This window comes from Solanum stenotomum, chromosome 12 (assembly GCF_019186545.1).
Source record: "Solanum stenotomum isolate F172 chromosome 12, ASM1918654v1, whole genome shotgun sequence".
NCBI classification, from domain to species: Eukaryota; Viridiplantae; Streptophyta; class Magnoliopsida; order Solanales; family Solanaceae; genus Solanum; species Solanum stenotomum.
In genome coordinates, this window is record NC_064293.1 from 27,944,696 (window position 1) to 27,960,471 (window position 15,776).

General features: G+C 34.7%; 2 protein-coding genes across 2 annotated transcripts; one reads left to right on the plus strand and one right to left on the minus strand.

Annotated features, from left to right (window-relative positions):
- Positions 1-1,435: 1,435 nt before the first annotated feature.
- On the plus strand, positions 1,436-3,171 carry LOC125848578 (60S ribosomal protein L32-1). The gene is made up of 4 exons (XM_049528460.1): positions 1,436-1,571; positions 1,652-1,768; positions 2,604-2,785; positions 2,889-3,171. The coding sequence occupies exons 2-4, from the start codon at positions 1,679-1,681 to the stop codon at positions 3,016-3,018; spliced, it is 402 nt and encodes a 133-aa protein (XP_049384417.1). The 5' UTR covers positions 1,436-1,571; positions 1,652-1,678; the 3' UTR covers positions 3,019-3,171.
- A 777-nt stretch (positions 3,172-3,948) lies between these two features.
- On the minus strand, positions 3,949-13,207 carry LOC125849087 (protection of telomeres protein 1b-like). Its single transcript, XM_049529094.1, has 10 exons — positions 12,943-13,207; positions 9,913-10,049; positions 8,675-8,864; positions 8,004-8,068; positions 7,744-7,832; positions 6,543-6,824; positions 6,149-6,225; positions 6,009-6,067; positions 4,882-5,034; positions 3,949-4,387 (listed from the first exon to the last, which is right to left on the minus strand). The coding sequence occupies exons 1-10, from the start codon at positions 13,073-13,075 to the stop codon at positions 4,172-4,174; spliced, it is 1,401 nt and encodes a 466-aa protein (XP_049385051.1). The 5' UTR covers positions 13,076-13,207; the 3' UTR covers positions 3,949-4,171.
- Positions 13,208-15,776: the final 2,569 nt, after the last annotated feature.

Consider the following 15,776-nt stretch of genomic DNA (forward strand, 5'->3'; position numbering starts at 1 on the left):
TCTCACTGTAATTTCATTTTTGTTGTTGTTCTTATATCCTTGTTTTTATTCGTTCATTCTTTTCCACTTTATAAAAGGGAAGGATTTGGTCGAGCCATCACTGGAAGGCTAGTTCTAAGCTAGACTCAGTCCAACATATTCCTTGGAGGAAATTAAATCTCCTGCCCTTTTATAATTTGCGCGTAAAAATGAAAATCTCTCCTAAAATATCTTGAAATTGGTAGAAAACAATGTTTCCCTTGACATTATGGCATGATGAATTATCGACATATTCATTTACTTCATGCCTATTTCCCACTCCAATATTATATCTAAATTAGCAGATTTATAAACAAAATATTCCAGCGTTATATTGCTTCAGAACAGTCGTAAACTGACCACCTATTATTTCAATTTGTCGTCAATCACGTAATTTCTTATGATATCTCAATTTTAGTTCTCAACAGTCGTAAAACGACCTTCTATTATATCTCACTAACATAAGAATAGATATGTCTAAGTAATAACTTTAAAATCCATTTCACTGCATTAAAGTTGATAAAAGTATTTCTGGGCATTACAGAGAACTATAGGTGGTGATGTTGGTGGCTTACTATCTTTAACAGACTTATTTGTATAATTGTATCCGATGGAAGATCCATCGGTCAATCGTTAGTACAACATATTTGCCTACTCGTCTTTCACCGGCCTATTTGAACCCAACTACAATCTCTTCCCTTGTAAAAGAAAAAAATTGAGTTACATCACTAGGCTGAGGATTTTATACAGAGAGATTTAGATTGTGCCAAGTTCGAGAAGCTAAATTGGCTATTCTTCCTAATAATAAAAAGTCTTGTTGGACATTGAAACATAGTTGTCTTCGTTCAAATTTTGTATAGCCGATCGTTATTGATTATCGACAAACTCTATTTTCCTTTTATTGCCCACAAAATATAACCTTAAGCCCAGTAATAAAAAGTTATATTTATAGACCCTTAATCTTCCGTATGATACTAAAAAAAATCTCGATTTAACATAACACATATTGTTCACATGGTTTAACAATTAGTAGTTCATTTATTAAATAAGTCAAGAGTCTACCGTTGTTATTTCGATATTATGATAAATATAATTAGGTGCAATTTCAATCTATCCATCACCTTTGTTTATTATATTTGATCTAGTTGGTTGATGAATGGACAAGTTTGTGAAGATTCAACTTTTAAATTTAAACAGAGTGATAAGATTAAAAGACGCTAAATATACTATAATATCCTCTATGTTATCTTTCATCTTTTTAGAGTAACGTTTTAATATTATTTAATTTTATTTAATATTCTCAGTTATGTTTATATGCTATAAGCATTCAAAAAGTAAAAGAAAAAACATTTAACCACATTCCATTTTATTCATGGGCCTTACAGTGGGCCTCAGTTTCATTTGAACATATACGGCCCATCTAATAAAAGCCTTTTGGGCTTTCACATCTGAAACCCTAGTTATTTCCCCAACTTTGATATATAATTGTACTACTCTCCATTAACAATCTTCTCTAGCAAGGAGTTCGCGGCTTAGCAGAAACCCTAGTTCCAGTGAGTATTCTCTCTTCCAGTTTGTCTTCTTCATTCATCTTTGTAAATTTTGCATCTAATGTGTGACGTCTATTTTGCAGAAGGTAAGGTAAGGTAGAACTTCAACAATGGCCGTGCCTCTGCTTAACAAGAAGGTCGTGAAGAAGAGAGTGAAGAGGTTTATTAGACCTCAGAGTGACCGAAGAATCACTGTCAAGGTATACTCTTTTGTTTAAAATTTATTTGTTACACTGAATCTAAAAAAGTTAATATTTGGCTCTTGCTGGTCCCTAAATTTCTCTTTGTTGAATCTATATTGAATAAGTGTGGAGTGTTTGGTGTGATTTTCCTTCTTGCTACCTGGTTTAACTATATTCTGTTTTTGCGGTTGATTATTTTTGATAAAAGTGATAATTTATGTCGAATCTGTCTAAAAGGAGAAAAAATTGACCCTTGAAAGAAGGGAAGGGAGAGGGAAAGAGAGTTTCTGTGTGTCTGAATGTGTCAATTCAGTAAATGCGTTACCTTAATTCTCTCTTATTGCATTTCTTATCATGCTTTCGGTGTTCCTTTACTTCTTCCTCCTTGAATTTCTTAGCTGATATCCTAAGGTGAATATGGACTACATTTGATAGCTAAGTTGCATATCCGGTTCATCCATTTAGATAAAGATCCTCCTTTTAGTATCACATAGGCATCCTTTATTTTCAATTTCTCTGGTTTGTTTGGCTTTATCATTCTGTTATTAATATCTTGTAGCACCATTCATCCAAATAACACCTTCTTTGAGTATTCAGCAACTGTTTGTTAATAGCTATATGTCTTTGGGTGTTTGGACTGTGAAGTGACGGCTGTATAGTGGGTTGTTGTGGACTTGTGGCAGTGGTGCTTCGTTTGCTTAATTGAATTAGATCTCTAAACTGGTGACAATGGTGGCTGCCCTATGAAATATGTGAATTCATGTGTAGTTTCTTGAAGTCTTTTGGTTCTTCAGTTGTATTTGGACTGAACAAGCTTACTAATTGGACCTGAACATTCAATTTTTTATAATAGGAAAGCTGGCGCAGACCCAAGGGTATTGATTCTAGAGTGAGGAGAAAGTTCAAGGGATGTGTCTTGATGCCCAATATTGGTTACGGGTCAGACAAGAAGACTCGCCACTATCTTCCCAATGGCTTCAAGAAGTTTGTTGTGCATAATGCTAGTGAGCTTGAGATCCTAATGATGCACAACAGGTAACTTGATATGCTCACTTACCTGTCACCTAATTTGTACTATAACTATGAGTTTAATTTATCTTTTGTCTTGTCATCTAACATGTTTTTCTTTCCTTGCCAGAACTTACTGTGCGGAAATTGCACATAATGTTTCCACCAGGAAGAGGAAAGAGATCGTCGAGCGAGCTGCACAGCTTGACGTTGTCATAACAAACAAGCTTGCTAGGTTGCACAGCCAGGAGGATGAATGAGCATTTTGGCTTTAGATGAGATCTCTATATTGTTTAAGTGTTTGAACCTGTTCCTTGTGTTTTGTTTAATTAATGCTCTGTTTTTCCCGAAGTGGATTTTGATACATCCTATTGCTATCAAATGCTTAAATTTTCAGATTTTAGTACACCTTTTGTGGTGACAAAGTGGCTATGGTCATGCTAATTCTGTCAATCTTCGTAATTTACTCTGAATGATGATGTTGAATGTCGACAAAAAAACATCTCTTTATTGCACAATATAAAGATCAAATATTTTTCCAGATTGAAGGTATTACAGTAATGCAACAAACTTTAACCGACTATAAAAAACTTTTTATCTCTGTACTATTGGGTGGGATTTTTGGTATTAAGAGGTAGTATATTGTTTCGTGTCTCTATACTGTTCTTCAGCCGTTTTTGTTTGGTTTAGTACAAATCTGTATCTAATCTTCAAAATTGTCGAAGTAAGAAGTTATTAGCTTCCAATTAACCTGTTCAATCTGTACTTAGTATACCAATCCAGTGATTTTGGACGTAGTTTCAGACCATTGAAAGGAGAATAATATTTGTAGCCATGTTGATTTTGTATTGATAGATGGCAGCACCTGTTCTATTCTGTGTACTTGAAGAGACGAATAAATCATTTGGTTTCTAACACTTCACACAGCAAATTCGAACCATCTCATGGTAGTCTGCAGCCGAGTATATTTTCTATTTATCTTGTAATTTCCTCAGTAAACTACTTGATACTTTCTTTCATTGTTCAAAACGTTCTATTTCTAAAAAGCTTCACTAACTGTTTTCTTGAAACAACTATTATGCATATTGACCTCTCAGCCAAGTGATTCGAGGGAATGTCATGTAGTCTCAACTCCCACATGGATGGTTCTAGCAGACGTTTTATATGATACCAAAAGGAAATATTAGAAACGACAGCGAAGAAAGTTTAGATAATGATAGGGAGCTTTAAGCTTCTTTATCTACATGAAAGCAAAGCTATTGTGTGCTAGCATGATTACATTTACAGAAGCAAAAGAAATAGGTTAGGTCATTCTAAGCTACTTGCTAGCAACTGCCTCAGTACATTTGCAGAAGAGGCCAAACTACATTACATTAATTGAAAGCGCTGGAGGCATACAGAATGGACAATGTCCTATGCTTTCATAGTGGTAGCAAAAATTCGAAAGTTCCTACTTCCCCAACTATCACTGTCGTCGATATGGTAAGACTTTAAGCAACACCTGATCCAGGGTGGATTTCTAAAATGATCATTCATTTCACTACCATCATCGCCTTCAGAAGTTCCAAGCAACAAATTCCTCTTTTTTGTTAATGTATAAACAGAGGGGTAGCCATCAAAAAACTGTTCCTGCCAAGTATAGTAGTATTACCTCAAAACCAAGATCGACAAGTTAGTAGCTCAAACAATTAAAGCATGCAAATCAAGTTTATTAACAAATTTACGCAATAATATAAACCAACAGAATATTTTAACATCATCTTGATGTAGCACATCAAGGCCTAACATTCATAATCTTCAAGGGCCACAATCTCATCATTTCCCAATCAATTGGAGGATGATTTGGCAAGTAAATAGTTGTTTGTACAACATCAACAACTATGACACAGGAATCTTCATTTTGCTTCAAGATAACAAAGTCGAAGAGTTTAGTATGAGTATAGGTATGTCATAGACACCCTCACAAATACATAAAACCATACACAAAATACTGAAATCCAAGTCCAGGAAACATATCTATACTGAGCTATGTCATGAAACACAGTCCCTAAATGGCTATCAATGTGCTGCAGTATACTCAAGAAAGATTGATAAAAGATTGTAAGTACACAAACAATTATTACCGCATCCTCTTTATACAGATATGCATGGATTCTTGCAGTTGGATCCTCTAGGGTCAACCTGATCCTATAAACCCCAGAAGGGGAACGGAAATCTTCAGCTAGCCAAGGAAATGCCGCTACCACTCGAACTACACAGTGGAATTTACCTATGACCTGCAAGCAATAAGCTCAATGATGTACAACAACAAACAACAGCATACCCAGTGTAATCCCACAAGTTGGGTTTGGGAGGGTGATGTGTAACGCAGCCTTACCCCTACCTTGTGAAGGTAGAGGTTGTTTCTGATAGACTCTCAGCTCAAGTAAAACATATCAAAATCAGTAAGAAAAGGAAATACAACACTAAAAAAGCCATATAATAAGCTCAATGATGTTAAGTGATAAAAAGAGTGAAGTCATATATGTAGTACAAAAGAAAAAGAATGTTACTAGAATTATCCCAACTCTATAGCTTCTATGATGAAACTGAAAAAGAAACTTGCACTACATCAAGCCTCAATTTTCCTCGCATATATTGTTCCCCGTGCACCCCTTTTCCACTATCACTAGTGGAATACAGATACAGTATAATCAGCAGGAAAAATGAAACTTATTATTCTTATTTAAGACCTAAGAAAAGATATTTCCATAAGAAGCAACTTCACAGAGAGAAGTCATCCAGATCAATGGAATCAGGGAGGAAAAACATAAAACTGACCGCTAAAATTTTCTCAAGTCTTTAACGCTGCCAAGTATCCAGAAGATTCACCCAGTTGACAACAACTGGTACTTTAAAGAGATCAAAGCATATCATGCATTGCCGTTCCTTTCAGCATCAATTATAAAGAAAATGAAATGTTAAATGTTTGAGTGTGAAGATGTATGGTAGTTTGCAACATCGGAAAAAAAAAAGATGGTTCAAAGACAACTACTTCCTCTATCAATACAATCTTCCAGTCTAGCCAGGATCAACTGAAAGCACATAACGCGTTAGGATGCCAATGTGTAATAAAGAGTCAAGAAGATGCAAGTTTTTTTTGTAACGTCCAACAATTAACTTGTAAAGATAGTGTTAATATATCTTCAATACTTGAAATACTAAGAGCGCAAAAGAAGGAAATAATGGCCCAGTAAAGTGGTTGAGATACCTTTGGATTCGCCAGAGCTCTCATCAAGGAGACAAAAGGTACATTAGGGTAGTCGGTCTCTGAGAATTTAGGAAATCAAAGAAATGTTAGAATGTGTTATTAAAGCATCAAAAACATTGCTTGAGCATACAAGGCAAAACCTGCTATGTCAGATGACCAAGGAAAGCTTGACAAAGGCATCCATCCCCATTTGGATTTACGACGCTCATCGTACTGGCTATAATGTAATTGCAAACAATTGAGGTAAATTCAGAGGGCATGGTATTATAGTAGATTGTTACAAAACACCTTGCTGCCAAGAGTAGATATGGAACTGATAATTGTGGCGGGCATGAGCATCCATGTTATGAAGTCATGGGCTATGACATGCTTGTCAAATAAAAATGATGACCATGTTTATCATGCAATTGAGTTTCACACCATTGTTTACTTTTTTCTTTTCTGATAGGAGTTTCACACCTAACATTATTTTTCTTTAAGAAAATTCCACCCAAGATTGTACTATGTATGTATTAAAACTGGAAGAAGAAATACCTCATGCGCTGTAAAACGATGTCATCTTCATCAGATAAGTAGCAAACCCTAGTAAAGGGCATTAGGATAGCATGCCACAATGCTGCATGAAGTTCACATCTAATGTTAATTAGTTTCACCCACCGATTGCTCTTGAGGAAGTTAATGCCAAGTTTCTCGTTGCAACGATCAACGATTACCCTCAAGACAGTTCCAAGAGGTGGCAAGGTACAGAGAACATCTCTTTGCAAAATGAAGTCCACAGGCTGCAATGGAAGTGGGTTTTCCATTTCTTCTTCTAGCCTGTAATCACGAAACAATTGGCCACAGGATATCAGGATCAGGTACCAAATCATCCATAACATATGAAAAAGCTTTCTGCAAAGAAGCAGGCAAGCAGGTATTCAGTTTACCTCTCTGAAGTAATTAGTTCAACAGAGGTTTGATTATATCTTTATATGTACTGGAAGAAGACAGATATTGTAGTGGACATTTGAGGCTCATCTTTCTTGGACCTTTTAATTTAAGTAATATAAATCTCAGTTATGTAGGAAATTTGGTGATACTCATTAAGATCAGGAAGCAAACAAGTTTGGCTGTTAATGTTTGAATATTATCAAAGAGCTTTGGCCTATTGAATTATATCTTAAGGCCCATTCTTTTGATAAAGCTACAACATCTTCACAGTCATACTACATCCCCCTACCCCCACAAAAAGAAAATCCAAAAAGTCCAAATATTGGTCCATCCTATCTAGAGTACTGCTATAACACCAAAAGAACAAGCTATTGATACATTTGTTTTTTACTCTAGCAATCTGCAGTCTTTTCCCCTCCCCTCAAAGCATATCTTGTTCTTAAGCCCAATTCTGAGCTTGTTGTTCAACGAATCTACCATTATTTTGAGAGAGAATATCATTTGAACTATGATATAAATCTAGTATTTAATTACCAAAAAAATATGTAGTATTGCATTTAATAGATATAGTTTCCACTAGCACATACTTATTTCAGTTCAGTGGTGAGAGCAGATAAAAGAACTATCATTCCAACAGAAGTGCCCAGTATCACACATCACAAGCACAAAGTGGCCATTTAACTAATTCAGAAATCCAGGGAAGATCATCAATTACTCCTTCCTACACAAGTATCTCATATCAAAAGGGGGGGGGGGGGGGGNTACCTCTAGTTCAAAGCCTGATTAGAAAGTAGGGAACACTCACTTTGTTTTGATAGTGACCGGTGGAGTATCCATGCCATCCCATACGAGAAGCATCCACTTGTTTTTTTCAACTTCACATACGTGAACAATCTGGCATATGCCAGTGTAATTTGCAATGAAAGTGTTAGTGATTTTGAATGTTGTGTCAGTACCTAAGAACATGTAGCACATACTGTGCTTGCCAATATATTCAAGATACATTTAAGTACAGTTATTTTAAGACATAAAACTATCTTGCAGATCACTATTAAAAAAAAGTACCTTGCAGATCAAGTTGAAACGTTCTCCTTCTCTGATCTCTTTCAACGAATGTAAATCAGTCAAACCTATCAAGAAAATGAAGCATCTCCTGAGTACCAAGAAAATTGTGAGCATATTCTGAGGGAGGTGGCAGAAAATTCAAACAACAAAATAAATTAATTTACCAAAGAAAAAGGAAAAGCACTACCAGAATACCAATGGCATCTGGGAAGGGATGTTGTTAGTGGATCAATCCTTGAAAGAAAAACTGATGTTCAAAGAAGGATAGAGTTACTATTAACTAAGATTATGTGAGAAGCTAAAACAACTAGATAGCTACAGGTAAATGCGCACACACATATCTCAAACACCTTTCACAGGAAGCAAAGTTAGCTGCCCCATCCTATGCTATATGGGTCCATTCTTTGTCTTGACTCTTGGCATGTCTGTGTCAAACAAGTGTGACAAGGGTTCTTCATGAAAATTCATTCAAACTACACCAAATATTCATTGAATTATATGTACCTGTATATCCATAATGGACATGTACACCTAAATAGAATCATCAATGTAGGATACATCCTTTTATGCAACCTCAGAAGCTAAATAATTAATTGTTATGTACTTTTAGCTCAGAATTCTATTATAAGCATCACTCTGCGGTTGGCACTAGCGATGCGACTTGCGAGTACCTGTATCAATCTTGTGATCAACCAACCACTTCATCAAACCCAGTATAAATTTCTTGTCTTGCTCTCTAGCATGATACTTAGAAGAACATTGATAAGGGAGGAAATTTGAATCATTCTTTCCGTCAAATATTGCAAATGAAGAGAACTTCTTGTTGAACAAAGCATAAATATCGGGTCCATGAGTTTTCATCTGCAAGCCGAAGAATACCGCTTGTAAGGATTGACACAATATTTTTACTTCCAGAAAATAATACTTAGGAACAATAAAAGTTCACTCGATCAGGACAAGATCATGCATTCAGTTTGTTGGCCAATCCAATTAATGCTAATCTATTTCCTTGAGAAATTGACTTTTATTTGTTTCCACTTGGCCTTTGCCCATGATCTATAATAGTAGATTCATAAGCAGTTCAAATATAACAGAGTCTAGAGGATGAAGGGCTGTGGAACAAGATAGTCAATCTACTCTCATAATTATTTTTTTTTGATAACCGAGAAATCCGTCTGTGACCCGCCCTTTGGACCAATCACAGCCTTCTAAACTCGGTGGATAATGGGCCCGCCCCTCTACCCTTCTCCACTTAAATACCAGGCTTCGCTTTGCATGGTGTGGGGCTTGAACCTGCGACCTAAGCCACAAATCCTCCACCTTTTGCCACTAGAGCTAGGCCTTGGGGGCATCTATTCTCATAATTTTTTAGAAGCAACAAGCACTTTTCCCCTTATCAAAAAACAGAGGATAAGAACACTCTTCCAAGTGGCTGATTAACTGCAAAGGCGGCCCCTCCTATTCATAATGTAGGTAAATCAGATCCCATATAAAAGAAACAACAAAATCTCTGGTGAGCTGCTTCTGTCTACAGGAGGATAGCTGAATTGTGAAGATGCTAAAATATCAATCAACCGCTGGGGAAATCAAGTCTTCTATTTAGTAAAAATATCATGAGCTGGTCCATTGGAAGTACTCAAGCTATTTGAAGTCCTACCAAAATTTGGTTTGGGAAAGGAGTGTACCCTTTAAAAAGCCAAGAATTCTAGGTAATGCCAATTGTAACTCCATATTTACACCTTGTCGAATATGGTGCATAGTTTTCAAAAGAAAATTCAGCCCATTTCAACATTTATTCAGGATTTAGTTACTCTATCTATAATTTCAACATTTCCATCATATGAAAAAATGTTCAAGAATCTTTTACACCCAAAAGGCAACAAGCAAATATTGGAGCAAAATTAGTTACCACAACTTGAGAGATCTGAATTATATCACCAACAGTCAGCACTTCAGGAAGCTTATCCATAGTTTCGGCAAAAAAATTAACTGCAATCCCTGGGCTTGGGTAGGACTCATCAATGATCCTAATGGAGCAAAAGCAATCTACAAAAATACAAACAAAAGACGCCAAAATCAAGCCCAAAACGTTCATTCCACACAATGTTGTGGGGAAAAAAAAGGTTTGAGATATTAACTACTCCATATCCCAAAATGTGATGAGTACAACATATGGCATTCAACAACTCAATGCACTTGTATTTATCAAACCTGTTTTTAAAATGCTTTCTTTGAGCCGATGATCTATCAAAAAGAACCTCTCTACCTCACACAAGGTTGGGGTAAGGTTTGCGTACACTCTACTCTCCCCAAACCCCACTTGTGGGATCGCACTCGGTATGTTGTTGTTGTTATAATGCACTAACGCAAGTGCTGGTGGTATGCATAAAAAGTTAAGCAACAAATATTTGTAGCTAATGGTTTGCCTTGATGAAGTCATCATTCCCGCTCAATTAGCCACTCACATTAGTTTTGTTAATCTCCGTAAAAAAATGGATCTTCGGTCTAACTTAACTCAAAAGCTAGTTTAAGAAGTAAGGAATGTCCAAACCATATTAAGTAGATCACTCATCTCTTAAAGCACCGCTATGGGACTCTTTACACACCCCTCCCCTCACGCCTATGGTTGGACATCTAGAGCATGGGCAATTTAATATGGGGCTACAACACTGGAAAACAAGAATTGGGATGAGTCCTGCCCTGATACCATGTAAAGAAATGGGTTTTGGGTCTAACTCAACCCCAACAGCAAGCTCAAGAGGTGAGGATTGTCCATATTAAAGAGACCACCATCCCTTAAAGCTCCTACTTGGGACTCTTCACAGTCGCTTTCTTTGCGGCTGTTATAGCACTTACATTTACTTGATTCTTGCTCAGTCTTTATTCACTTAAGCATTCAATTGATCAACCTGATCTAGGATTTGCAAGAGAGCTGTGTGCGTTGGAGTCATCTCACCAATTTGAGTCTTTCCCATTTGTACTATTGTATTGTGTAACCATCTCATCTGAAAATTTAAAATGTTACAAAGGGTAGACTTTTATTTACTTGTAAGGATAATAACTCATTTCCTCAACTAATGTGGGCATTCTAACAAATTAATTATATTGACTATATCCTCTCCAATACACTGGGAACCTAGTGGAATTTGACATTGGTTCAAAGCGGGATAAAAGGAGGGTTATTGGACTTGAAAGATATAAAGCAAAGCTGGAGATTACAAGGAATAGTCAAAGAAAAGGTATAGACTATACCTTCTCTTTGACTATTCCCTGTAATCTCCAGCTTTGCTTTATATCTTTCAAGTCCCAATACTATACCTTCTCCTTCCTTTTTTATCAAGAGGGTATAGACTATTTATTTAATCTTTTTGAAAACCTTGGTGAAGAGGGTATAGACTATACTAAAACTTGTTATCCAATAGTTAGATAACAACCATTATGTGATTTATGTAAAGCAGTGAAGAAGTGGTGGAATATATACCAACCAGATGTGAACAACGCTTTCTTCTATGATGCTGAAAAGGGGAAATCTATACAAAGGTCCCTCAGGGACTATAGTGTCTTCTCTTAGCCTCAGTGTCTGCATGTGAGGAAATCACTTAATCGTCTAAAATAGGCATTCAACCAATTGTATACCAAGCTTTGAGTAATCTTACATTCTAGAGGATTTCAGCATTCTCAGGATGAACATTCTTTATTCTTTAATAAGGATAATGACCTTTGCATTTTCATGCCTATATGCAGATATTGTTCTGCTGACTAGGCCTCATGCTTTGGATTACTAAGCTGAAGCATTTTCTGGATCTCACTTTTAAAATCAATAAATTAGGGTCTTTGACTACTTCCTGTATTTGGAAGTCTTAGACACTGGCTGATGTATTCTGATCAGCCATAGAAAATTCACTCTTGGAATATTGGATAAATTTCATCGTTCAGATTTTCCTTCAGCCAATATCCCTTTGGACCCGCAATTGAGTGTACTGCTCCTGATGGGAGCTTACTATCTGATCCTACAATCGACAGAAAATTGGCCTGGCAAACTGAACTTCCTGACTTATCTTAGCAGGTTAGCTGCTAAGTCATTCATGCTAACTCCCAAGTCTTCTCACCTTCAAAGCAGCATTTCCCACCCTTTGGTATCTGAAATCATTTGTCTGCCTAGGTTTGTTCACGTCAAAGGATTTTCTCTTTCTCTTCAAACCTTCGGTAATGGCGATAGGGAAACTTACCCAGATTCAAAGGAGAATGTCAATGGTTGTTCTGACATGCTTGGCAATAGTCCAATTTTACAGAAATCAAGGAAAGAAGCTACTACTCCTTATCCTTGGTGAGTACAGATCCCTCCAAAAAGTAGTTGCAGAGTTGTCTTTGTCGTTCAATTGTTTGTGGAATTTTCTATTACCTCTCTTACTTTGACTGCTGTCTATTGTGACAATCAAGTTGTATCCACGTTGCTAAAAACTCTATCTTTCACAAAGGTGACTAGTATATTGAGCTTGATTGTCATTTTTTCCCGAGAAAGCTATTTGATGGTCTTATTTCTCTTTCTATTGTCCCAACTAAAGACCAATTAGCAGATGTGTTCCTGTGAAGGCCTTTTCTATTCTTTCTACATTATGTTCAACAGCTCAATGCACCTTGAGCAAGTGTTGATGCCAAATTAGTGACTGGCTTCTGGATATAAACTAGTGAAACTTGAAAAATGCCTCAACTTTCAAGTCGACTTTGTCCTTGAATTTATTTTTATTTTTCTACTAAATGTGGAATCAGAAAGTACATGTCAACAATAACACTCCTAAATTGAAATATTTAAATACGCCCCGAGGAAATTATACTCCTGGTCAATTACTAAAGATTATTCAACTATTTAAAACAGGTAGAAATAAGGGAGAAGTTGCATAAAATGTAAGGAAAGAGTATTAAGAGAAGAAGAAATTACCCGTGCCCTTGGATTGCTTGGGAAGACCGGTTTCGATAACGACGCCGATGAGATTAACTTTCTGGCCAAGTGCAGCCCTGGCATCTACTATTTGAAGGAACTTGTAGTCATCCCGGCTACTACTGATATTCATTTTTCTGCAGGAACTTCTGTACTTTCTCCCCTTTCAGTTCGTTTTTCTGAAGAAAACACGGTCACCGGAGGTAAGTCGGAGAAATAGAATGCTCGCCGACGAAATTTAGGGCGCCAAAAGAACGAGTGGTTCTTTATTGAATTGCGCTCTTGTTTTAATTTAGTTTAATTTACTTTACTTTGCTTTAGTTTTTTTTTTTAGAGCCGTCTATGGGTTAGGCCCGTTGGGCCGGTTTAGCCTAACCCGTGAATTGATAGAATAGGACTATGATTTTTAGAGCTCATTTAAGAAAAAAGCTTTTTAGCCCGACTTGAATAAGTCTGTCGATTTGTGGGGTTGAGAAATATGAATAGGGCCGGCTCGTGGCCAAATAAAAATTAATTAAAAAATAAAAATAAAATAGAGTATCAAAAATAACAGGAGTCTACACTCAAAATCTGTTTAAAATTTGAAATATTACAATTTAAATACAAATTATGTTTATAAAATATGTACTACATAAAATAAAGTTCCTAAAATTTCCAGGAAATTAGTCATAGCCTATTGAATATTATCATAGTTTTTGTGTTTTATTATGATCATTGGAAAACAATTAAGTTAATATTTCTATTTAGCTATTTATGTTTTTACTTGAAATCAAACTTAATAAATATTAGGGATAAGGGTCTGAAAAATACCCAACTTTGGTCGAATTTGTTGTTGCGATACTAAACTTTCATGAGGACATATTACCTCCCTAAACTATTTAATACTGTATTTTTTAACCCCTGAACTATTTAATAGTGTATTTTAAAGGTATATATGTGCCCACATAGACACATTACTATTTATAATTTGTATTATTTTTTATGTCCACGTGGACAAATATACATGTTTAAAATCCGGTATTAAATAGTCTAGGGAGATAATAGATCCTCATGAAAATTTAATATCGCAACAACAAATTCAACCAAAGTTGGGGTATTTTTCAAACTCTTATCTCTAAATATTATATAGATAATTTTATTTGTATATTTGATTGATTTTTAGAGATAAATTAGGTTATATTAATTTGATATTTTAAATTAAAAATTTTGATAAATGAAAAATATTATAAGTTGTAATTTTTTGCATAATAATATGAATATATGATGAAAAAATGCATTATAAAATATTAATCAAAGTTCTTATTGTTTGACTCTAAAAAAAGGCAACTGTGACAACTATAAAAGAATGAAAGGAGCATGTCTTTTTAATTATGGTTGTCTATAAATATGTACTTAGATTTATATAGAGTTGAACAAGTTATGTATTTTATTTGGCAATTTATAGATATGTGTNGTGTATTTTAAAGGTATATATGTGCCCACGTGGACACATTACTATTTATAATTTGTATTATTTTTTATGTCCACGTGGGCAAATATATATGTTTAAAATCCGGTATTAAATAGTCTAGGGAGATAATAGGTCATCATGAAAGTTTAGTATCGCAACAGCAAATTCAACCAAAGTTGGGATGTTTTTCAAACTCTTATCTCTAAATATTATATAAATAATTTTATTTGTATATTTGATTGACAAGTAGTAACACTATTCGATATTTATGATAATATTTTTAAATTATAATTTAATTTAAAAAATTATAAAAACATACTTTTAAGAAAAGAGGTCTGGGCGACTGGCCCGACAAAGCCCGTAGCCCGTACACTTGTGGGCTGAGCCGATCATTTTTTGGCCCACATAAAAAAATGGGCTTGCCCGGCCTGGCTCGTCAAATCGCAAAACATGTATGGGTTAGCCAGGATGGGGTGGGTCAGCCCATATTGACAACTCTAGTTTTTTTATGGCATAAATGTGCCTTTAAACTTGACTTATTTGATATTTACTCCGGTTCCTTTTTAGTTGTTATATCGCGTTTTTCAAAAATTAATTTGATTGATTTTTAGAGATAAATTAGGTAATATTAATTTGATATTTTAAATTAAAAATTTTGATAAATGAAAAATATTATAAGTTGTAATTTTTTGCATAATAATATGAATATATGATGAAAAAATGCATTATAAAATATTAATCAAAATTTTTATTGTTCGACTCTAAAAAAGGCAACCGTGACAACTATAAAAGAACGAAAGGAGCATGTCTTTTTAATTATGGTTGTCTATAAATATGTACTTAGATTTATATAGAGTTGAACAAGTTATGTATTTTATTTGGCAATTTATAGATATGTGTATTTATTTATTCGTCTTTTGTATGAATTTAAGTTTTTATGTACATTTTAAATTAGAGGACATTATATAGGAGGTTAAATTAAAATATATATCTATATATTATGCCTTTTTAAGTATTATAATTATTACTAATTTTGTTTTGAATAATAAAGGATAAAAAGTTGAAAACCACGTGTAATATCACTCTTGTCATTCCAAAATTAACGTGCAATATAAATCACGAATAATGTATAATAATTTAAAGGACTTCTAATTGCTATACTACATTACTTTATTTTTATACTTGTATTTATATGAATAAAAAATAAAGAAGAATTAGTGAGTAGGAGATAATCAAACACACATGTTTTTGCCATTCAATTCAAATTTACTGGATATAAACTGATAATAATATGACTATTATGTTACCTTGTTATAATTGGCATATATTTTTGTCAAAAGTTTTTTAATTAAATTTTAAAATAGATTTTTTTTCTGGTAAGAAA

Bases quoted from the DNA above. Each gene is read 5' to 3' on its own strand.
- LOC125848578 (XM_049528460.1), top strand. From the start codon at position 1,679: ATGGCCGTGCCTCTGCTTAACAAGAAGGTCGTGAAGAAGAGAGTGAAG. The intron at 1,769-2,603 runs GTATACTCTTTT...TTTTTATAATAG, and splicing joins ACCGAAGAATCACTGTCAAG to GAAAGCTGGCGCAGACCCAA. The intron at 2,786-2,888 runs GTAACTTGATAT...TTTCCTTGCCAG, and splicing joins ATCCTAATGATGCACAACAG to AACTTACTGTGCGGAAATTG.
- LOC125849087 (XM_049529094.1), bottom strand. From the start codon at position 13,075: ATGAATATCAGTAGTAGCCGGGATGACTACAAGTTCCTTCAAATAGTA. The intron at 8,069-8,674 runs GTACTCGCAAGT...TTTTCTTGATAG, and splicing joins TGATCACAAGATTGATACAG to GTTTGACTGATTTACATTCG. The intron at 6,226-6,542 runs GTATTTCTTCTT...ATTACATTATAG, and splicing joins ATCGTTTTACAGCGCATGAG to CCAGTACGATGAGCGTCGTA.